The sequence below is a fragment of the Tympanuchus pallidicinctus genome, unplaced genomic scaffold (assembly GCF_026119805.1).
Source record: "Tympanuchus pallidicinctus isolate F22 unplaced genomic scaffold, pur_lepc_1.0 scaffold9, whole genome shotgun sequence".
Classification (NCBI taxonomy): Eukaryota; Metazoa; Chordata; class Aves; order Galliformes; family Phasianidae; genus Tympanuchus; species Tympanuchus pallidicinctus.
Genome location: NW_026294813.1, coordinates 5,442,677 through 5,466,235, shown reverse-complemented (window position 1 = coordinate 5,466,235; position 23,559 = coordinate 5,442,677). Strand labels below are relative to the sequence as shown.

Here is a 23,559-nt window from a genome sequence, read left to right as displayed (position 1 = left end):
TTTTCTTCTGCTGATCAGATGTATTATAGACACATCCTGCCAATGTGAATATGATTAATCCATAATCAGCCTATTCTGGATAAGAGTGAAAAAAACTTTATAAAAATTGTTTACCCCAACCAGTCTTAATTTACAGACATTGCCCTAAAAGCCATGACTAAATTCCTTATTTTTTATATTGGTATATTATTACCATTCTTCCATATTCAGATATGGTGCAGCAATAAATGCACAAATACAGCCATTAGATTTGACACTGAAAACAACTATTACAACACCAAGTGGCAAGTTGTGACAGAACTTACAATTCGTTCTTGTCATTCCTGCCACCATTTCAGTGAAAGCAAAACTGAGAAGTTAAAGAATTCAGATCTAGCGAGCCCTGAAAAAGCTTAAAATCCCATTCACCGAGGTAGCTGTTTGAATCCCAAATCGGGCAGCCAAACCAAACCGCAACCTGTATGTTGATGAAATGAAACTAGGCTTTCTATTTGAGAAAATGTACTTAAAAGTGTTAAGGCTCCATGCATGCTGACCAGCAACAGAGAACAATTTTTCTTGAATTCTGTTTATATTGAATGTAAGAGTTTTAAGACCCAGTGGAACTGAAAGCTTTGAATGGGGAGTCCGTAGCTATAGGCTATGATGAATTCAGATTCTCCAGCACTAAGAATCTTTGTGTGGATTTTAAATGAAGCTCAAAAGTCACTGTGCAATCTCTGAATGTAAGCTTATAAAAAACTATTTTGGTTGCATAGCCTTTTAAGTGGGATAAGAATTCAGTTTATCTAGGAGGTAGATTCCAGTTAAGATCATCAACATAACAGGAAAGATTGCCAAAGAATTTCTGCACCATACAATGAGCTGTCTCTCCCCACTTAGTGACTATAATGCAAAAATAAAATCCGAGTAATTGTGACATTTATGACATATTCCGAGAACACTTAAAGATAATAAAATTGATCCCTTTTATGAGCGTATTAAAGAATATTCTTTGTTATGCCTAAGCATAATAGTAAGATACTATAATATTTCTTGACAATAGCAAATATGCGCGTATACAAAGCCATATGTGTAAGATATCAACATATTGAAAAGTAAAAAGTCAACAAATCAGAAGTCTCCTAAATCATTTTCCTTTTGCTAAAAAACTTTCAGATGCTGAACAACTAATTGTTCAGCTCAGTCTTTTCTGTGAAATGGTCCATGCTTTAGTTTATTATGCCAATTATATAGACAATTTTTTAATGAACCAGAATGGCTCCTGGTAACAGTCCACACTTTAAGAACACAATACATAGACTGATTTGAGAACTGCTACAGGCAATCTTATATTGCAGGAAAGTGGCAGCTTTGAACATCATAGTTTTGTTTAAAGCTAGTTTTGTTGACACTGCTGGTAGGGATGCAATCAGAGCGTGAGCAGTTATAGCAAAGCCAGCTTAAATCTGACAGCCACAAAGCTGAGAGAGTATGGGCTTTAGCCTGGTAATCTAGTGATTCACCAGGGCACAGACCTTCAACAGAAATGCACACTTTTCTCCTTCATTCCCACTTAATAAATACATTAGCTCAGGTATCTGCATGTGTTGCAGTTCTCTTCTGCAAGACAAGATTTCCTTTGAAAACACCAAGAAATGTATCTCCCAATACTGAAATGTTAGCAGTGGCTTGCAGATAACCTTGGCTAGGCATTGCCAGATGGTGACAGAAAAATCAGATGGCCAGAAAATCAGAAAATAAAAAGGTAATTAGCTGAAATAGAGTAATATTGGTCTTTATTGCATGGAATATTTGAGCTAATGATATTAAATTCATTATTTTTCCTATTAAAAAAAACCAACAACAACAACAACAACTTTAGAAGGACTTTAATATTTATCATTTTGTGTTGAGGAATGGTTTAAGTTGTAGCACTGGAATAACCCACGCCCAAGGTAGAAAAGTGAATGTTCCTAAGTGAGTTAATTACCCAAAAAGATACATCAGCAATGGTGAAAGAACTGAAAGGCTTAAAATTATAGATATTGATTTTCAGACAACTATTGTTATTTAGATTAAAAAAACATAAAGATGTAATTGGATCTGGTGTTCCAGGTAGAATTGTTTCACTCCAGTCCTGCTTTTGTAAATGCTCTATACACAATCTATTTTGTCTTTTTCTTTTTTTTCTGTAGAATTATTCTAATCTCTCTAAGCCATTACATCTGAGATTTTTTTTTTGACCTTTTTTGTTTGTAGATCTTGCAGCTGTTTTGTAAAGAGGATGCTAATGAAAATAAAGATAATAGAGATAATTGAGCATAAATATATGATAACACGTTCTAGGGTTGCATTTAAAGAAAAACATGACATTTAAATAGAACACAGCTGAAAGTCGGGTCACAAGATGAGTGAAAGAAAAAAAATGCATGAAAAAATAGGCACAAGAGATAAGATAAATAAGGATTGTCTTTGTTTTAAAGGAATACATGGAAGAAAAAAGGTAATTTTAAAGGAAGAAAAAGCCATAGATATTTTAGCAAGATTCTCTATTCTAGCAGAAGCCTTTTCAGCCCTTGCAACTTGCTGAACAAACACAAAAAGTGAAATTATAAGTGTAATAAACTCAGTTTCAAGACTTTTTCAGAGTAGTATCATGTAATATACAGTTATTCCATGTGTCTTTCTCAGTAGTTAGATTTTTAAATGGCCGATCACCAGACTAGACTGTGAAAGCATCTCCCAGACATTAACGATTTATCCTCACCGGAAGGCAGAAAGGTGAGATGAGATCAGCAGTCACAAGAAAGAGTGAGATTGAATAAGAAAGATCAGGGCTGATTCCAGATGTGAGTCTCGGTGCAATGCTTTATCCGTGCAACCTCCTCCCATAGGGAGCCTTTGTTAAGAGTCAAAGTCTTTACTGCTGCTGGTTCTGATCAGTCTGCCTTGTGCAACCATGGCAGTAGCAGCTTTAGAACCGTGGAACTGTTCTTCTCAGGCTACAGCTCGCAGCTCTGCAGTGAGTTCCAAGATGAGCTCTGCACTCAGGCTACACTGCTTAAGCTTTCCTTTGTGTTCAAACTTACACATTTATTCAAAAAGCTGCAACAAATGAGAATATCATTCAAGACTGTGAGTCATTCAAGGCCTGTGAGTTTGTTTTATCCTGTTGGAAATATCACTCTATATCTTGCCCACTTTATTCCCAGAGCAGAGATTGAAAATGTTCCAAAACAGTTTAAAAACACTGTGTATAAAGTGAAAACTAACTTGCAAGTTTATGTCTAGTTTCTGTTTTTAAATAAATTAACAATTGATTGCATTACTTACATTTTGAAAACTAGGTGAATATGCCTTGTTAATGTTCACTAAGTTCATTTCTAGTAAGCGGTGAATATTTATTTTGATATACAGTCATTTTCTCAACTAAAAAAAAAAATAAATGAAAACTACAACAATACTGTTTATTTCAGTTTTTAACACCCTTCCTTTATGCTCACTATACAGCTGAATATCTATAATCAAATTTTACTTTGGACCTTTTCCATCCAACAATCACACACAATTTCAGCTAGAGTCTCTCTTGCTTGTTTTCCTTTTTTTCTCAAAGATGTGAACTTGCTGTGCTATTTGTCTGTGCTTCAGCTCTGGATATCATATGTGGATAATGATCTCTCCTGCTCTTCGATTTGCAAGGCTTTTTCACATATGTGAGAAAAGGGCAGACACATCTTTAAAATGAATTACTGTAGTTTCAGAAATAAATTCACATGGGACAATGACATTAAAAGAAAGTTGAAAAAAATCTTTCTGTACACAAAAATATTTCCAAACAAAAAAATGCTTTTGTGTTTTAAGTGCTAATCAGGTAAGTGAGGGATATGAAATATGTCTATGTCCCATGTAATTTTGTTTGAAAAGCAGCAAAACCCACACTGCATTTACCTGTTTTACAGAGATTTCAGTGTAAATATTTTTGCTTTAGGATCCTTCTTGTCATATTTCAACACACAGTTTTAATTTTCAGCAATTCAGAATGCCACTTTCTCCTTAGTATCTTCTCCCACATTGGTTTATCACTGTGTCTTACCCTGCTGCTAGCTAAATCTCCTAAAGAATGGTTTACTTCAATGAAATTGGAAAGGTGATGAGACATCAAACTCATGGGAATATAAATTTGCAAGGAGGATAGAACTGCACCAGATCAGAGTACTGTAATAGTCTCTTTGATGCTGCAAGTCCAGTTTTTACAAAGCAAAATAATGCCTTACATTCTTCATCATGAGAATTAGCTGGAGAAAAAAAAAACAAAACAAAAGAAAACACATTTTGGTTTCACAGTGTTATACAGTGAAAATCTGTGGCTGATAAATAACATGCTTACACATATTTCCAAGTAGAAGAAGCATATGAGAACAGACTGGTTTCACCACCTGACTATTGCTTTCCTGTGTGAAAGGCAGGTACATGCTAGGTATGTCAGCTGCTTGTTTTTTCTCTGAAAATGTCTTCAGGTGCAAGAGCATAAATTGCTTCAGGACTACAGAAACCTTCTCTGCTTCTTTATCTGATAGATTTTCAGGATTGAATACTGAGTGGGGTATGGCAGCATTCAAGCAGATTTTTCATTTTATATCCTCCCAAAAAATCTCTAGATTTACTTGCCTCCACCCCCTTCCCCCCCCCCCCCCAAAAAAAAAACACCCACAAAAAAGAAAACAAAACACAAGAAGAGGAGTAAGAAAAGTATTACATTACTGCAGCTGAAATGCTGAAATCCATCATACAGGTCTCTTTTCGTTTAGGAAACAGAAAGAACAGAACATGAAAAGCAGATTTGCAGTTTTTTATTTCCCATTCCTGCTGCTTCTATTTGACAAAATCCAATAAAGAAACGAACTTGCCCCAAATTCTGATTTTGCTTCACTCCTGATAGAAGTGGGATTCAAAAGATGATGCTAATAAATACTACTACTACTACCATTAATAATAATAAATGTTGGTTTCTTTTCCACTAGTTGCCTCTTCTCATCTTTCAGGCCTTACTGATTTCCATCACTAGCACTTCACTGACTCAGGTGACCAGGCTACATCAAACTGTTCCAGTTTTCTCCTCCATTTCTTTGGCGTTTAATTCTTCGTGGCGTTTTTCTTATGTAAATCTTAGCACTCTTTCAGTTAAAGACTAAGCAGTCAATGGCTCCTATAGTGTGTCCACTAGCATACGGCTTAATAAGAGGTAAACTTCTAATCCAGTTTTCTTGAGTTATTTCCTGTTTCTTTAGTGTAGTAGTAAGCTATCTAGTGGAAAAATTCACTCACTCAGATGCACTCCTACTCCTACTTAATATCATTAAAATCAGAAAACTGAATTGTTATCCTAAAATGTAAGAGAGACTATCTTAATTTATTGTCTCTCATCTTTTTTTAAATCGGAAAATAAATGTGATTTATTATGGCTTAGAATTAATTCAGCTTTGTATCTATGCTCCTGATACAAAAGATCTGGTCCAAGACAAGTTGGAGCTGAATATTCTCAACTGTAAGTAGACAAGGACTATGATTTAAAAAGCAAGCAAACAAAAAAAACCCCATATTTTCCCAGTTCTGTTACACAGAAGTTCATTTACGGCTGTGCAAACTTGCATGAGAACTATGGTTTGTATCTGATTAGGAAATTTGAAAGAAGTTATACTCTGGTGCTTTTAATATTTAAAGTAAGAGCTGTCCAGTAAGGTCTTCCATCTCTTTCACTGCTTCCTGTCACTTCTCTTCATGTTCTCACAGCAAACCACTTCCTTTTTGCAACTCTTTCCCAGTAGGTTTCTGCTAGGAAATATGGCATTTAGGATTCTTAGGCTGCTCAGTGGTGCCTTTTTTGCAAATAGTGATACCAAATTAGTTTCTGTTGGGTCTTGCCCAGTTATGCACCTGGGAAGTCAGTGACTCCATAAAGTTTTCAGATGGTATAAGACAGTTGCCTTCCTTCCTCAACTGTACTGAAAGCCTGTTCTGAAGAGATTTAATATAATAAGCTATATAGAGCTAGCTAATTGGAAGTATGAAACACAGAGGCATGTCTGAATATATGATAGACTTAACTGTATCATTGAATGACTTGAGTTGGAAGAGACCTCCAGGATCAAGTTCCAGTCTCTTTGCTGCGGGCAGGGTTGCCAGCCACTAGATCAAGTACTAGACCAGGCTGCCCAGGGCTCCATTCAACTTGGCCTTGAGCACCTTCAGGGACAGCATGTCCACAACCTCCCTGGGCAGACTGTTCCAGCACCTCACCACGCAGTCAATGAAAAACTTCTCCTAACGTCTAATCTAAATCTTCCCTTCTTTAGCTTAAATCCATTCTCCCTTGATCAGTCACCATGTATCTGTTTAAAAAGTTGATTTTCCAAGACAGCTGGGTGATCAGGTTCAGCCAGCAAGAAAGATACGTCCTGCTTGATCAACATGATCTCGTTCTGTGATCGAGTGTTACTTCCATGCAGAACCATGTTTCAGCACAAACGGTCTTCTGAGATGAGTCACCTAACATAGGAAAAGCCTCATGCACAAAGACATTATGTCAACTCACTTGTGATCAGAAGTCTGAGTTTTAGGTATTGATCATTCTTAATTTTTTTTTTTTTTTTTTTTTTTTTTAAATTTCAGTTCTTGATTAAGCGCAGTTGGCACAAGTACCACCAACTTGGAATTATTCCCTCCAGCTGAAGATGACTCATTTTGCAGAATGTAATGCAAAATGCATGAGGTCCAATAGGAATGAGTGAAAATGAGGTGAGCCTGTAGTCTGGTAATGAGCTCTTTCCTGGAAGACATGTTAAGCAGGCCCAGGTCCTAAACCTTATTCATTCAGTTTTTCTGCGTATTGGCAAAGGCTGCAGAACTCCATAGTCCATAACAGAAGAGCTGCTATTCTTGCTTCTCTCTGGGGTTCTCTGACCCTGGCTGCTGTGTGTGCTGATTCATAGCGTTCATCAGGGTCAGTACTCAGAAGCCAGCCTATATTAAAAGCAGAACTTGCAGTCTTTAATGGGTAGTCCCAGTGTAGCCCCTGATTTCTAAATGGATACTCAAGAAAGTGAATAGGCTTTATGGAACCAGTTTCTCAGTAACTTGTCAGTGGAAGAGAGATCTACTTTCAGATCTGTCTTTTCAGTTGGACAGAAGACAAGGTACCACTGATCACTGATGCCAGAAGATGGAGAAATTGTGAAATGAAGATGCGCTTAGAGTACACCCAGCAACCATAACTGAACTCATATCTACAGTTTTATTTTCTATATTCATCACTGATGGGCTGCATTTGCAACAGGAATGAGAATAATGGCATAAACAAAAGTCCTGTCTTTCTTCGTAATTCTTCTTACCTAATCCTACAGAACAATCTACTTTTCACTCCTGCAGTTGTGTTATTATTATCAATACTGTAAACGCAGTCTGAAACACATTTCTCAACTAAGAGTGACTGTAAGTTACACAGCTGGGCTGAAAAGAGGAAGCAAACAAAGTTTGTTATCCTGTCTATCTTTCCAGTAAGATAGACTGTTTTGATGAAATGATGATATATTAACATTCACTGATGCAGCAAAATATGAGACCAAGTTAAAGGTAAAAAGTGAAAATCAGTGTTGTGTTGCACATCAAATTCTCAGTGCAGTGATTGATTACATATTCCAACTCTACAATGTGTAAGTCTATTTCAAAATCAAGTATATACTACAATACAGTTGTAAGAAGGAGTAACTTGAAGTGCTGAGCAATGCTTACAAGTTGGGGGAAAGAATATCTTTTCAGAATACATGTTAGTCCTTTTAAATAACCTAACAAAAATCAACATTTTGCAATTAGTATGGCTAGGAGAAGACACTGCTTAAACATATTGTAGGTGATGGTAATAACAACTTAGGTTTCTCTTACAGTATACAAAGCCTAAATTTCTCCCAATATTTTTCATAGTATAATGCAGTAGTCTAATACAGAGATTATTCTAAATTGCAGCCTGATTTTACTCACTTCCTTGAATGTGAGATGATACATAAACAACTTGCTTTGTCCAAAACCACATCAATCCTTTTCCTTCTATTCTGCCTCAAGGAAGTTAACCAGTGTTTCACAAACCCACTGAATGAACCAGCACTATTGTCTCAGTGAGAAAATTTCTGCAATGTTAGTTAAGGGTCTGTGGATGAAAATAGAGAAAGTACTCATCAAACCTTCATAGAAAAACCCTGGCATGAAAAAGGCTAAACTGGGAGTGTATATTACTCACTTTAAAGGGAAAGAGAACATAATAGTTATCCTTTGAAATAACACACGTTAAGCTTTACATCGCACATGACAGTTCCACAAGCTGTGAAACAGAGGACTAGGTGGCTGCTTGTTGTTACTGTTTTTTTAAATATAAAATAGGCAAACATGGCCTGAATTTACTCATTAAAAAAGCCAATAAAACCAGGTGCAGTGGAAGAAGCTGCTAGTTCACCCCCTAGGTGAAAAGTGATTATATGAGCCTGAGTGAAGAGTGGCTTTTCGTCTCTCCTATCCCTTGCTTTTCTTGACATTCACTGTTTACTCTGTGCAGGAAACATATTAATAAGTTTCAGTCTGAATGTAGCTTGTGCCCCATATCTCATAAAGCAGTAAGATTTTGTTATTATTCTGGATAAGAAAACTATAAATGAGATAACTCTCCTTTTAGCTATCATGACTTAGATAAAGCCTTTAATGATTAACTGAAAGGACTAGTTCACGTAAATACTGCTGTTTTCCAAATCTGTTTTATTTATGCAAAGTATTATTGATCATTAAAAAAAATAATCTAGCGAGGAGGTTTGCTTCAGCTTAACTGAAACTGATTCTTGTCAATCCTTTATGATAACACTTGCTGGAAAATTGTGAGCTTATTTTGGAAATTGTGTAGTTGAAACTAGCTAAAGCAGAAAACAACTGCATTTCTAGTTACTGAATTACATGGACGAGCCGGAGGGATTTCACTGAAAGCTGAAGTTGTATTCACTTTGGGCTGCCCAATATAAATCTTTTTTATGTTACCTGAATGGCACAAGAAAAAAATATTATAGTTCATATTATAGTTCATAATGCATCACCCCAAATTTTCAATGGTATCACTACTTCTCCTTAAACCAACATGTATGCATGTTGTAAGAGTTTAATCCCATAAATGTGAATTGGAGTCTGGTATAAAATAATAACAAGCAAAATAAATCTTTTCAAGAAGGGCCTGTATACAGCATGAGGATTTTAATCCTTCCAATCTCAGCCATCTGTTTCTGCTGTCCTTTCAGTATGCAAAGCCCTAAGATCAGTGCCTTATGTAACTCTAAAAGAGAACAAGGATGCAGACTACAAATAAATTTCAATATTATGTAATAACAGGTTAATGAAAAATACACACAGCCTTTTAAAACTTCATTCCATGCCAATAACTGCTGATCTTTTTCCCAATTACATTCTTATTGTATGTATTGATATCAATTTTATATTGAGTATTCCAAATAGCGGATTTTAAACAAATGCTAATTATTTTAAGATGTTTTGTTTTGTTTTTACAAAAAATATGCACCAGTATTTTTCTCAACAATTTTCTCTGCAGATTTATATTGGCTACTGAACTTCAGAACTTGCACTGTGGCTGCTTAAAGCTGTCAGAAATGCCAGAAATGAAAGCAATAGCTTGAGAGAATCGCCTGTACACATTGCTCTGTGCTACACGAAAGTCCAGATAACACCACCAATCATTTTTTTTGAGAAAGGAAATTACTTCTTTAAAGAAGATGGCTATGTTCTTGAAGGATGTTAGAGAGAACACTATTGCACAGATGGTGGGTAAATGAATAGCTATGCAGAAAACAGGATAAATCAGCTCTAAATTCCACAACATTTATTGTTGGTGTCAAGTTCTTCAGTATACTATAAATTAGTAGATTATTAGCCTAGCATGTGAGTTTGTAGTATTTTTATTTGTAAGGCAGAAATTGCGTTGCACATAAATAACAAAATGAAAACTACTTTATCTGACTGACAGTGATACAGAGCGCTATGTTTATAGCATAGCATAAAAACCACACCACTGAGTCCAATGTGTCAATGTGGCCAACATGAGAAAAAAAATTAAGTCAACATGAGAAAAAAAAAAAAAACCTTGTAATTAATACAGCTTCTCTTCATACAGTTCAAAGAAGGAGAAATTTCAAAACCATTTGCAGGAGGAAAAGGAGCCATTTAACTACCTGGCATTAAGAATTCTGATCCTAAATGAGAATTTCAAAAATACTTCCCTAGGAAGCAAATTGAGATGAACTGGCGTGTGTGTGCCATTGACTTATAGTGTCTCTAAAGCAGTTCTAATTACTGAATTCAGCTGCTGGTGATACATACTGTCACACTCATATTCTAAGTCTGCAGATGAACATCTGCTAATTTCTCAGATAATAGATAGAACTTACCTCAGGCTGAAATATGTGAAAATGCTACAAAACACATTCATATTTGAAAATATAAATGCTTGTGGTATGAGCCAGAAAGTAAAATAGCTTTCAGAAGTGAGGTAAATTCTTTTTAATTACACATAGAGGCACATGTGTAAGCAAAACTGTAAAGAACAAAACATTTACATGTCATTCCACCTACTGCGGAAAGAACAAAACCACAGCTGTTGGGAGTCAGGTTTCTACACTAATACAGAAAAGCACTCTTTTCTCAATTCAGTGAGAATTTCTGACCATTTTATTTCACCTCTGCCAAACATTTTGCAGTGCAGTAGAATACTCCTCTGTAATGAGGTAGAAACATATTCAGTGGCAAATTAAATGTGAGTGGGAAGTTCTCATAATAATATACATTATAACTATAATCTTGCTGACTGTATCTAGAGAAGTGATGTATAGATTGCAGTTATCACCTAGGTAGGACACATTCTGGATATCTGTCCAAACCTGGGTCTGAAATATCAATTCTTCAGCATTTTGAAATATGACAGTGATACTGCATTATGAGATTTTTGTTGAAAATCTGAACTATTGTCGTTTTTTTTTTTAACCCTCTATTCTCATGGGCATTAGAACCCATTAAGTTCCATATCCCTGTTTCCAAAACCTGGGAATTATCCTGATATTGCATGAATTAACCTCTGTAAGGCTTGCATCTTTTGCTTTTTTTTTCTGTCCACTCATGTGTTCTCTCATTTGCTTTATCCCCTGCTGAATCACAGATACAGGAAAGAACAAAAAGCATATAGATTACTCAGGACATCTCAGTGTAGTGAAGTACTGTACAGAACAGTTTGGTCAGCAGGATATTTAATACTTTGTCATCTAGACTTTTGAAGAGTTTGAGGCATCTCATTAACAGAATTGTTTCTTCCATTTAATTCTTAAGAATAAATTACTCTATTTTAATTTTATGTCATTACTTATTAAATCTTTCAGTTGTAGAACTGGAATGAATGAGAGATAGGTTACATATAGATGTACACATCAAAATAATCATTTCCAGTGCCATACAGTAACAATATCTTTATTTTCATCTATAACCTTTACTTTTTTCCCATATGACCGTCTGCATGTATTCAGGATTACAGCCTGTTTAAATACAGATGCTTAACTTGTCCAAGAGATGTTTAAGTGCATGATACTTCAGCAGTCTAAACACTGTTTAATTAATTAAAATGGTGTAATTATTAAATAATGATTTATTATATATCCAGTGTATTAAAATAAAAACTATACCAAAGACTGGCAGATTATGCTTCAAAACCATAAATTTCCCTGGGAAGCCTGTAGCTAATGTGTACCCACCATGACTTGTGTTAGACAAAGACTATGAAAAACATGCAAGAAGCTCAATTCAATAAAAATGATACCAATTTCTGCTGGATTTAAGATCCAGAGCAATGCCTGTAAAGGCTATAGCTCAAGTCCAATAAGAATCTATGAACTCCAGTTTCCTATTTTTTACTACTGCATTTTCTCCCACGTTTCTACCTTGAGACAAATTCTTAAAATAGCAGAAAATACTTTCTGATCACTGCGGGAGAATTTTTCTCTTGCTATTTCTGTTACTTTGCTTTACTTAATCCATTTTTATCTTTCCCTTTTCATCTTCCCCATACCATCTGCAATGGTCGCCCTTGCTTCACTTCTGCTTTTCCTGGAAGATAACTCTTAGCAAGTTAAACCTTCCACCTTATGTGTATAATTCTGTTTCAGCATTGACATTGTTTAGTAAAACTGCGTCTTCCAGTCACCCAGATTGTAAGGCTCATGGTTGTTTCTCACTGAGATTGCAAGCTGTGCCATCTGGGTGATGTGGTGGGTCCTGTCTAGTGCATTACTCTGGATACTCACTGACATGAACTCTGAGAACAGTATGACCAGAAGAATATTTTCAGCAGGAAAGACTGCACAATCTGCATTACAAATATTCCTGAGAAAACAATTCAAAAAGCATTAACAGCATCCAAAAGCATGTTTAATTATTCTAAGAATTGTTTGTAATACATTTTTCTCCTTGGCATAGTGCCAGCGTGCAGTGTGCTTTACTAGGATTTTATATGCTTCAGTAAAGTATCTATGCATACTTCTTTGCTTAGGCTATGAAATTTGTTGCTATGGAAATATCTAAAATGGTCTGTGACAAAGAGTGGGAAAATTCATTCAGGCAAAAAAAGGATCCAGCCTGAATCTCCATTCAGTAGTCAAAGTGAATGGTAGCTGTTTCTCTGCTTTTTAGTAGCTTAATATATTCTCTGTATTATTGATATCTTTCAGCCACTTGCATCCAGTTCATATAGGTTCCAGCTCAGTGCATAATCTGGGCACAGCAGTTCAAGCATCATCTCTGATAACTCAGATTAAACTCAATTAGATTAATTTATCCTTGCTATTCTTTGTCTTCTACTTGCTTCCCTAAAATTTCTTGGCACAGGATCACTTTCTAGATTAGCTGCACCACTGACTGCACTACCTTCTTTCCAAACATTTAAACCTCAGATGATTTATTGCTTCTGACAAGTACAGTGCACTCTGGGAACTAACAGAATAGAAACCTTCAGATTGGGGGGGAATTTAAAAAGAGCAACAGTAACTTCCAGCAAAGTGTGTCTTGGGTCCTGCTGTCTGAGCAGTTTCTCTTGCTGGAGAAGAGAAGCTGGCCTTAGGCAAAAAACTGTGAGAGAGCATGCAAGGTAGGCTCACATGATGTTCACATGCATGCATATATTCTGTTCTGCATATACGTTTTTCTTTTGGTGGCAGGATCTTTACTGTGTTGTAGGCTTTCTGCTGTTAGCATCTTGGAACCAAAGAGAGAACCTTACTTTTCAAAATCTCTGTCTCCAATTAGGAAAACAGACTTTCAGATGACTGTGCTGATTGGTGAGACAGATTCTGCAATTAAAAATTGGAGCAGCACCTGTCAGTAACTGAGATGTCTCCTTGCTATTAATTTGAAACTAATACCGAATATGATCTCTTAAGAAATACATTAACAAAGGACTAAGATTACATTGGCTACAGGTAAGAAAAGCAGTTCATGGCTTCATGATCTATTTATTCATCTGTCTCTCATCTCTGTTTATTTAATTACTGTGAATTTAAGTATAATTGCAGAATGCTATTAACCAGGGATGATTTTCTGTGTATAGAATGGATTTGAAGATTTAACCCTCTGTTCCCTGGTAAGTCCTCTGCACAAATCCTCAGATTACATGACAAATTGGAGAAAAGAGTAATACAGAACTACCAAGACTGCATGTTTTATTGTGGATATTGGGTAAGGATAGATGAAAAACCTAATGATGTTACCACATTCCAGAGGCTACAGAAACAGATTATTGAACATGACAAAGCCAGTTCTCCTGAAGAAAGCTGAAGTATTGGTTCTTCCTTGATCTAAAACCCTATTATCATACAATTAAAAAGGCAAGCAGAGGATCAGCAAAAATCAAGCCAAGTTCTGCCTGCAAACAAACAAAAAATGAACTAAAATTCTATAAAGAGTAAGTTTTTGGCTTAAATGATAAATTGCTTATGTAGTAACTGCCTGTTTTCTTTCACTAAGAGGCAAAGCAAATCCTTTCACTCTGCCATCAAGCCATAGAGATATAACTACTTGGAAAACAACATGAGCAAGAATACATGTATTGACAAAATATAAAAAATACGAGGTCAGAAAATGTGCTCCCATAAAAATAATGGAGAACAAGTTGCTATAATAGTAAATAAGTGCTACAGGGTAAGATGTTCTGAAGTATTCACATAACTTACAATGCCAGTCCTCCTTACAAATTAATACTTTTCTATAAACTGTATCTATTTTTTAAAGAATTTTTATTTAATGTGCCTATAAATGTTAAATATCTACCATATTAAATCAGAAATGTCAGCCTTCAAAATGCCTAGGAGTATGTAACATCAAGACTCTGTCAGAATAGCTACAGAACTCTGGTTCTCAGATGGAAGATAAAATATATTTCTTATACCAATTCATTCTACTACAAAAAGTTATTAATGAAGGTAATGACACAGTCACACACTAGTATATAAGAGAAAACAAAGGGCAAGAACCATCATGTCAAAAAATTATGATTTCGGAAATAAACTGAAAATGGAATAGTAAGACAGAAATCAGAAAACCAACATTATATAAGATCAAAAGCCACCAAATTGAGTCACCACATCACTCAAGTTTTCCATAATAAAACAGGATATGAAATAATATAAGATTATTATTATAAAATTCAGTTTTCAGTGGGACTTACAGTTTTAAAAATAAATACTGAATTTAGAAACCTGTGCTGGTTTCACAGAGGCATTTAAGCTAATTCCTCTTACCTGTTATAGTTGCTTTGTTAATAGATGGTTGGTTACACATTGGTGACCGTCTGTTTGAAAAGAAAAGAAAAAAAAAGACTTATCAAGCTGTTAAACTCATAAATGGTTGAAGAATACAAGAAAACATGTTTCTTTGGGAAATTATTTGTGACTGAAGCACAATGGCATAAAAGTTCATTTAGCTATTTTCTGGTAACACATCAAGGAATTCGCAATGGTTGCTCAAATCTTTCTACAGATTGGGATATATCTTCAGCAGGGAAATTTAGAAATTAATTTACGAGTCTGCTTAATCCTTAATTGAATATGTACCTAGCTTAAAGTTCAGTCTCTATCTATAATTATTACTTTTATGGCTTGCACTACCCATGTTCGCTCACTCAGAACAAATTCTTATAGCAACAATTAGTTTTAACTTTTTTTTTTTTTTTTTGCATGCACTTCACAATAATCTTCAGGGCAAACAGCTCAGTTGTTCATTGATGAAAGTTAAAATTTGCTGGATTAACATAGCTGTTTAGAGATGACAGCAGGCAGGATCTGAATAGGGCATATTCCAAATGAAGGGGCTGGAAATATCTTTTAATAGAATTGCATATGCAATGGTGGGCATTTGTCATTATGAGCTTAAGTCTTCGGTGAGAAACTGCCACAGTTCCATGAATGCTACCTGATTCTAATTTAGAATGATAAAAATGGATTCACTACAAAATTTTCCAGTTTAACTAACATTAATGTTAACTATGATACTGTAGCAGAATTGAAAATCATATTTATAATATGTCACTCATTATCATGAACTACTGTGGATATGTAAGACATCTTTATCTTGGATGACTTCTAGATCCAGATCTTGCAATCAGGGTAGCTATCTGTTCACTTTGGCTCATTTGCACAACTCAGACTCATTGCCTGAATTATCATCTCTGAATTATCCTTAACATATGACTTACTGAAAATTGTAGAAATTGCATAAATAAAAATTACTGGATGGTTATGCAAGGAAACCTATGCAAGAGCAGATAGTAGGCAAGAGGGCTTCTGTCTCATCTGTCAAGTATAGGCAGTTTCAACAGATAATAAAACCATTACAAGTTTTACACTTGTAAAGCCATAAAAAATCTATAACATCTAATTGTTATTCTTAGTTCATATTTTAAAAATACCACTGCTAAAAGTTCAGTGGCCAAAAATTGATTCTTACTTGCTGGGTGCCCGATCTTGTAAATTGGTTAATGCAGCAAAGTTATTCCGTACAGTACGCAGGCTGGCCAGCACCTGGAACAGACAAAATGGCTTCAGTCTAAATTTCTGCACAGGCGAGACTGAATTAGCTCCACTCCACTATGCTGAAAGGAAAAGAAAGGACAATGCAAAATACCTGTGAAATGTTCCCAGGGTTGGTTTGACCAGTCTTTGAACATTATCTAACAATAACATGTCTGTAATAAAAGGCCAATAGTTGATTTTTTTTTTGTTCTCTAATAACCAATTCATTATTTGTTTAAAGACAGACTTAGCTGAAGAGGAGGGAAGTTTTTCACAGAATATTATTTAGTTCTCTAAAATGACCATAAAAGCACTCGTGTTTGGATGATAATAGTCCATTCAAGCCTAATACTTCATACATAAGAAATGATTACATATTTTTCCGTTTGCTGTTCAGCCCCCACAAATCTCAAATGACAAAGAGAATGAAATTGTTTAGACAGACAAAGAAAATAAAAGTGGCTCCCTTAAGGAGCCTGATTCATTTGGGTACTTAGTACAGGACACATTAGGAGGAAGGTATTATTAGAGCAGGTGAAAAATGTATGCAGGCCCAAAACTACAGGACTTGCATACTGTGAAAGACAATATAAATGGAGTACTTGCTTCCTGAACTTTTTTAATGGAAGACAGTAGCTAAAGTAGGCAGCAGAGAAATGTCTTAATATAAGTGGTATAGACATTCTCTGCTGAAGGAAGTTGGATGAATGTAACAAATTTTGCATGTTAACAACATGACGTGAGTGTGTAAGTATATTTATAAGTTTTTGTTCAGATAGGTGATTTTTTTCTTTTTTTCAAGCAAACAAGTCTTATATAATATTAAGAGTGGAGAAGAACTGGTTTGGCCTTCTTGGGTTGCACGATCATATGAGGAACAAGGCAAAACTGTGCCTACCTGAGCAAATGGTGTCACAATCAAGTCATCTCCATGTCTGAAAAAACAAGCAGAGTTGTAAGTTAGATATTAGTGAAAACTAATAAAACTAACTAATCTCCCTGCTACTGCTTTAACAGAAAGAAAATAAGGTTTTACAATGCACTGGGGGTATCTCCAGGTTTACTGTTCAACAGTTACTGATGCTGCTTCACAGGTTGTTTTGAAAAGCAAATACCAAATCAGTCATTGTCCAATCGTTCAATACATATGGGATGGCTAATGAACCAGCCAGTTTCTACACAGGACTGCACGGAACAGACCTGAAGAGATTTTATCCCAAACAAACTTGAAAATACTGAGAGATTATATTAAAGCTTACTAGCACGTTCGTGAGCACTGGCCAGGCAAGTAACTGCAGATGACTGGGCAGTGCATCACAGACTAATAAAAACCTAGTAAAACTTTTGAATTGACTCACGCTGGTGTAGTTATAAGGGAGTGTAACCAAGAGTGTGCTGTTGCTGTGCCAACCTCACCCACATCACACTGGCTGACGTAAGGCATGGTGTTGGGATGACGCGTGGCCACAGAGAGGCAGGAAAAGAAGGGTTTCCTTACTTCTTCTCTGAAATGCTTGCACTGAGAGTTTGGCTTATGCTGTGAAGTATTTCCCCTCACTTTATAAATAAAATATTAAAGCTACACACAAAGTACCACGTGCAGTCATGTCTTACTCTAAGAGAACACTGAAAAACCAAAGGAAGAAACTAACTGGAACCTGAAGCATGCATTAACTGTCCACTTTCATCCAAACTGTGAGAAACAAGGAAAACTTGGTATTTTCAGTTATCATGTCTAGAAGTTTGCAGCAAAGAAAAGAAAAAAGAAAAAAAAAAAAAAAGAAAAAAAAAAAAAAAAAAAAAGATAAAATCTAATGTAACTTCATATTTAATTATTCTGTATTTTGTATTTCTGTATTCTGCATTTTCCTACATTTATCACAAAACACTGTAAATTGTATTTGGACCTGAAATCTTTCAACAGAAATTACTATTGTTTTGATACTGCTTTCATGTTATTCAGGTCTAAAGTATGAGAAATTACTATCAGATTTTCAAATCCAGGTCTGTTTCCAATACTAATCAAAATTATGAAGGTTCATTAAACCCAGCTAGTCATTAACTCTCTTGTTAAAGTACTGGGCTGATTTATCTTGTTTATAATAATCAGTTGAATTTGGTTTCATGAGGTAAAGTCTCTGAATTACTTCCATGGTGCTATGGTGCCTTTATTCCTCTTCTACCTGCTTTCCCGTCAAACTGGGACTTTTTTCAACTTAGCTCAACCATTCCTGCAAAGAAAACAATTCAATGAAGCATCCTCACAGCAATGATTTCCTCAAGCATCCAGGAAGGAAATACCCTTCACAATATTTGCATTAGCCGTGGAACATACTTTTTTTCTGCATTCTTGGTAAAGCAGGGAACTAGGGAAATTAATGACTGTGATGTAAAAGTTAAGGTTGGCATCCATGGCATTTAATTCAGCTTCCTAAGGGAATGGAAAGATCATACCTCTTCCTTTTTGATCCTAACTGATCAAATAAAATTGTGCTATTTCTTATAGTCAGTCTGATGTGGTCTTAGCAGGTACATATCCACAGCAAAAGTGTATGTCACACTCTTTGTTAATAATCTATGAAAGACAACTTGAATTTCTTATCAGTATTGCTCAATGCATTACATAGCTAGACAATGGAAGAGCAAGTCATAGAGAAGATGTATAGCAAAGGCTTCAAGAGAACACAAGCAAAGTGCATCTTTTCTTTTTCTCTCATTCTCCACTTAAATAGTCATAATATGAACATGTAAACTATATCACTCCCATAAAAATTTTGCTGTTTTCTTCAAATTATGTGAAACAGTATTATCAGCTGTGCGAAAGCTGGTTTGGTAAAACTGTAAAAATTGAATGCTCCTCTGTTTCACTATCTCATGTATACTGCATTACTGGGAGTGTATTTCATCGGTCTTCTTCCCATTCAATGATCCTGTTTGCCACCTCTTGAAAATACCATCACTCCGTTGCTTTAATTTTTGAATTTTAATCTAGTTAAGCTTTTTCTGGACTGCATTTCACTGGAGAATATTCATGAAGTAGTGTGGCTTGTTATCTGCTAAAGGAGACATTATTGAATATTAAATTAATGCACTGAAACCAATCCAGGATTTAATTTACCTATTTAAAATATCCCTTCTGTCAAGAGTAACAACTACAGAAATTGTCACTACTTGGTAGAATAGCAATATTGGAAGTACAGATATGAATTGTATCGAGAGAAGCATGGCCAGCAGGTTGAGGGAGGCAATTCTGCCCTTTTACTCTGCTCTCATGAGTACTAGTACTAGGAGCCTCCAACACAAGAAGGACGTGGGGTTGTTGGAGTCGGTTCAGAAGAGGGCCATGAAGATGATCAGAGGGCTGGAGCACCTTCCCTGTGAGGCTGAGAGAACTCGGGCTTTTCAGCCTGGAGAAGAGAAGGCTCTGAGTAAACCTTACAGTGACCAACCAGTACCTGACAGAGGCCTACAGGAAAGCTGGGAGGGATGTCTTATAAGCACGCATAGTGACAGGATACGGGGAAATGGCTTTAAACTGGAAGAGGGTAGATTAGACTAGATATTAGGACTAAATTTGTTACTGTTAGGGTGGTGAGACACTGGAACAGGTTGCCCAGCAAAGCTGTGAATGCTCCTCCCCTGGAGTTGTTCAAGGACAGGCTCGATGGGGCTTCGACCAATCTGGTCTAGAGGGAGGTGACCCTGCCTATAGCAGGGTGTTGGAAGTACATGATCTTAAAAGCCCCTTCCAACCCAAACCATTCTGTGATTCTAAGATTCTATCCACAGTTTTCATAAATTAGTTTAGCACATGCCAGATAAATTTGGAAAGAAAAGCAATTTCATAGTGTGTTGAGCAATCTTTAATCCACATTGGGTCAGGAAATCTGGAAAAGGTGAGAGTGTTCAAAAAGGGAGCAGAATTGTCTAAACTGGCTGTGTTATTTTTTGATATAGAACAGCAAGCGTATATGATTTAATCAAAGTGCTATTGATCCACTGTGTACTCTAGTGTAGTAAAACATTGTGATTTATGATTTCCTGCTGTTTTCTTTTCTGATGATATGGAATCTGATTGATGATTCTGTTTGGATTCTATACAGGATAGTGCCACACATCTTTATACAGAGGCATTAAGAGGAGTATAAAACCTGTGCAATGTATCGTAACCTTCCAAATAAAGACAGAGCTGTTAATCTTTAAGGTTAGAAAAATTATTATCTCTAATATAACTCTGTTAAGTCAGTTAACTAGAATGCCTTGCATACTCATTCATATATTCATTTTTCAAAGGAAAGACAAACTTGAAAAAGATTTTAACACAGATCAAAAATTTTAAGTTATCAAATTTGCTACCACTAACAAAAGCTGCTAAAAAATGTAACAGCCTATATGAGAAGAACTAGTGTTACATACAACACAAGTGAAATTACCAATAGTATACCAAATACTATAAAAAGCATTGCAAGCTATTTGCCCCTTAAAGTGATGAAGCTTGGCCTTCTGCAATGTTGTTGGCTTTCATTCCTAACCTTTCCTATGGTACATACTTGAATTCTCCCCATGTAACTTACAATGGTCTCCGTTCTGAAGAAGAGATAAAAATGTCATGCCAAGTCAGACACGTATATTTAGCTAGCTGTTGACAAATGCAAAGTACACAATTTCAGCCTTCCTCTCCTCAAGACTGGCATTAATTTCTTTCTTCTACTCGAATTACAGGACAGTAATTAACTTTGCCTTTTCTAAAGTGGACCTTAAGAGTTACATGCATGGACAGACAGAGAAACAGGAAGGAAGATGAAATCAGGGATAGGCTGGGTGACTGCAAAACCTTCATTTCTTAATTAAGTTGAGATAATTTAATTTAATCATCTAATAAAAGGAGTTGCTAAAGAGACATTCTGCAGATCTGCTAGGATCCAGTTAAAAAAAAAAAAAGGGTGTATTTATGTGGTTGGAAAACAGTCAAGATACCCATTAAAGGGATATGTGTCTCAGACCTTAGACACCACTAGAAATGTGACTTGCACTTGCCAGTGTGGAGCTAGCATGAAGGGTCCTGAATAAGATTTATCCTTGTAAATAATAATAAACTCAAGTTATGACTTTGAGGCAGATGTGAACACCAAGTGAGTCATCTGAAGGACACAAAAGTAAGACTTAAATAGGCAAATAAAAACACTGTCTAAAAAAAGAAGGAGAAATGGACAAAATATATTTATACTAGCTTGACACATACTTTTACATGGACAAGGTACAGTCAAAATGACAGAAACTCCCAGAAACAAGCAGCAGTTAACACAGCAGTCTTTGGCATTGCTTTGAAATTCAGGACCACAAGGTTCAAGCCAGGAGGATGCCTGGCAAACCTTCCAAAAATCTTGTGTGCCTACTGCTTTCAGGCAACGACAAAGAAAGCAGAGATATAGCGGTGTGGGTGGAAGGAAGTTCCGGCAGCTTGAAGTGCGTGTAATTAGCTGCCCTTGACCTAGAGTGCCTGGATCCTTTCCTGTATCAGTCCCCTGATTAGGAAAGGTCAAGCACCCTTCAGCTGCTGCCTGGGAGAGAACTGTTTGAGAGCTGATCGCAGAGCTCAGCCAACCGAGCAGCCAACAGTTGCAGCAATTTGCAGAGAGGACTCATTGTTGAATGTGGATTGTTCTGAGTCTTGGATATTTTGGTGATGCACTACAGACAGATTAGACCAGGAGATGCTGTAAGAAATATCTTTACAAGGCTGGAAGATTTGGTGCAGCAGAACTTCATATGTTAGATGCTGCCCTCCAGGCCTCTGGCTGCTGAGACCGCTGGGGCTTCTCTGAAGCCAGGAGAGAGAGACCCTATCCTGCAGAAAGTGGCAGCTGTGCTGGCTAGGGGAAGACTTAAAACAGGAAGTGGGTGGGCTATATCATATAAGAAAAGATGAAAGTGAGACAGAAAGTATATTCATATTCACTGAGACGCAGCTTGAAGAGCCTCTGACTGACTCCAGCTGCAGGAGGGAAGCTATCCAGTATTGAGGCAAGCATTAAAAGAAGGGGAAGGATGGAAGCTGGTGACTTCCAAGAGGAAGGTTAGCCTAAGTTAATACAAACTAGGTTCCTCACCCTCAGGGTTGAAGAGGAACACACAGACATCCAGGCAGAATTGATGAGACACTGTAATGTGTGGCTCCCTGGTGCAGGGAATGGAGGCACCCATCTGTCAGCCTGATCTGTCAGCTAGAGAAGTTCATGTCTGCCAGAGGCCCATATCTAGGGACGCTGTGGAGGTGCTGCTAAATCTGGTCCAGCCCTTTGACTACTATCCCCTCTTCTTCACATGGATACAAATGTTATCACAGTTTCCAAACTGACTTTAGAGATATGGGGGCAGTAGACGAGAGCCCAGGAGCCCAGGTGGTGTTCTCTTTCTGGTGAGGTTGAAGGTGTAAGTAGGAGAACACTGAAATTACAAGTCAAAAATTATTTGCAGAACTGCTACTGGTGACAGGGTTCTGGATTTTATGACCATGAGACGAGGTTTGCAGAACCCCACCTTCAAGGCAGAGATGGCATCCTCTGCCTTCAGTAGGGCAAAAATACTTCTGCCAGTAACACATCTGATCTCATAAGGAAGTCTTTAAATTTTAAAGAATAAGAGATGGAGAGGGTAACCAGCAGAACCAGCAGCCCTCCAAGGCAGGGCTAAACAAAGGGCAAGGCGAAGCACAAAGTCCTGAAGTTGGGGAAGAACATGCTCAGGAGCTAATACATAAAGGGAGACACTGAGCAGGAAAGCAGCTCTCTTTTTAGCATTCATGAGGCCACATCTGGAGGAGCACAGCATCCAGTTCAGGGTTCCCCATTAACCAAGAGGCTCAGGCATAGTTCAGAGAGTCCAAAGAAGGGCTGCACAATGATGAAGAGATTTCAGCATCTGTCATATGAGGATTAAGTAAAAGATCTGAGACTGTTCAGTCTAGCACAGAGAAAGTTTATAGGGGATCTTATAAATGTATATGAAGAGGACAATACCTGGCTCTTTATGCTGGCGTCCAGTGCCAGGATAAGAGGCAGTGGGCACAAACTGGAACACAAGATCCATCTGAACAACAGGAAAGGAAACACCTGCTTTCTGCACATGTAATTGAGATCTACACAGGATGTTTTATCAGCTCCTTTCTCTGAGATGTTCAAAAGTTCCTGGACACGGTCAGGGCAACCTGCTCTAAGCACCCTGCTTGAGCAGAGGGATTGGATCAGATGACTTTCCGAGGTCCCTTCTAATCTAAATCTAAACTGTTCTGTGAATCCTTGAATTAAATTACTGGTTAACCTTCATATAATTTATATAATGTAAATTATGAGATTAGTGGAAAGGAACCTTGGCATCATTTTAAAGCATGAACATACTGGTTTGCCACACTCCATTTGAATGAAAACTCAGTTAT

General features: G+C 36.7%; 1 protein-coding gene across 7 annotated transcripts in view; it reads right to left on the bottom strand.

The window, feature by feature from the left end:
• PDE4D (phosphodiesterase 4D) overlaps positions 1-23,559 on the bottom strand; it is a 570,552-nt gene that overhangs the window by 78,150 nt on the left and 468,843 nt on the right. For 6 of the 7 annotated variants that reach the window (XM_052670429.1, XM_052670420.1, XM_052670421.1 and 3 more), the window contains 3 exons: positions 17,023-17,059; positions 16,060-16,133; positions 14,856-14,905 (listed from right to left, as the gene is read on the bottom strand). In XM_052670429.1, the coding sequence (XP_052526389.1) occupies positions 14,856-14,905; positions 16,060-16,133; positions 17,023-17,059 (161 nt within the window). Of the gene's footprint in view, positions 1-4,691; positions 12,448-14,855; positions 14,906-16,059; positions 16,134-17,022; positions 17,060-23,559 lie in introns of those variants that run through there. The other variant, XM_052670428.1, reaches the window with a different exon arrangement.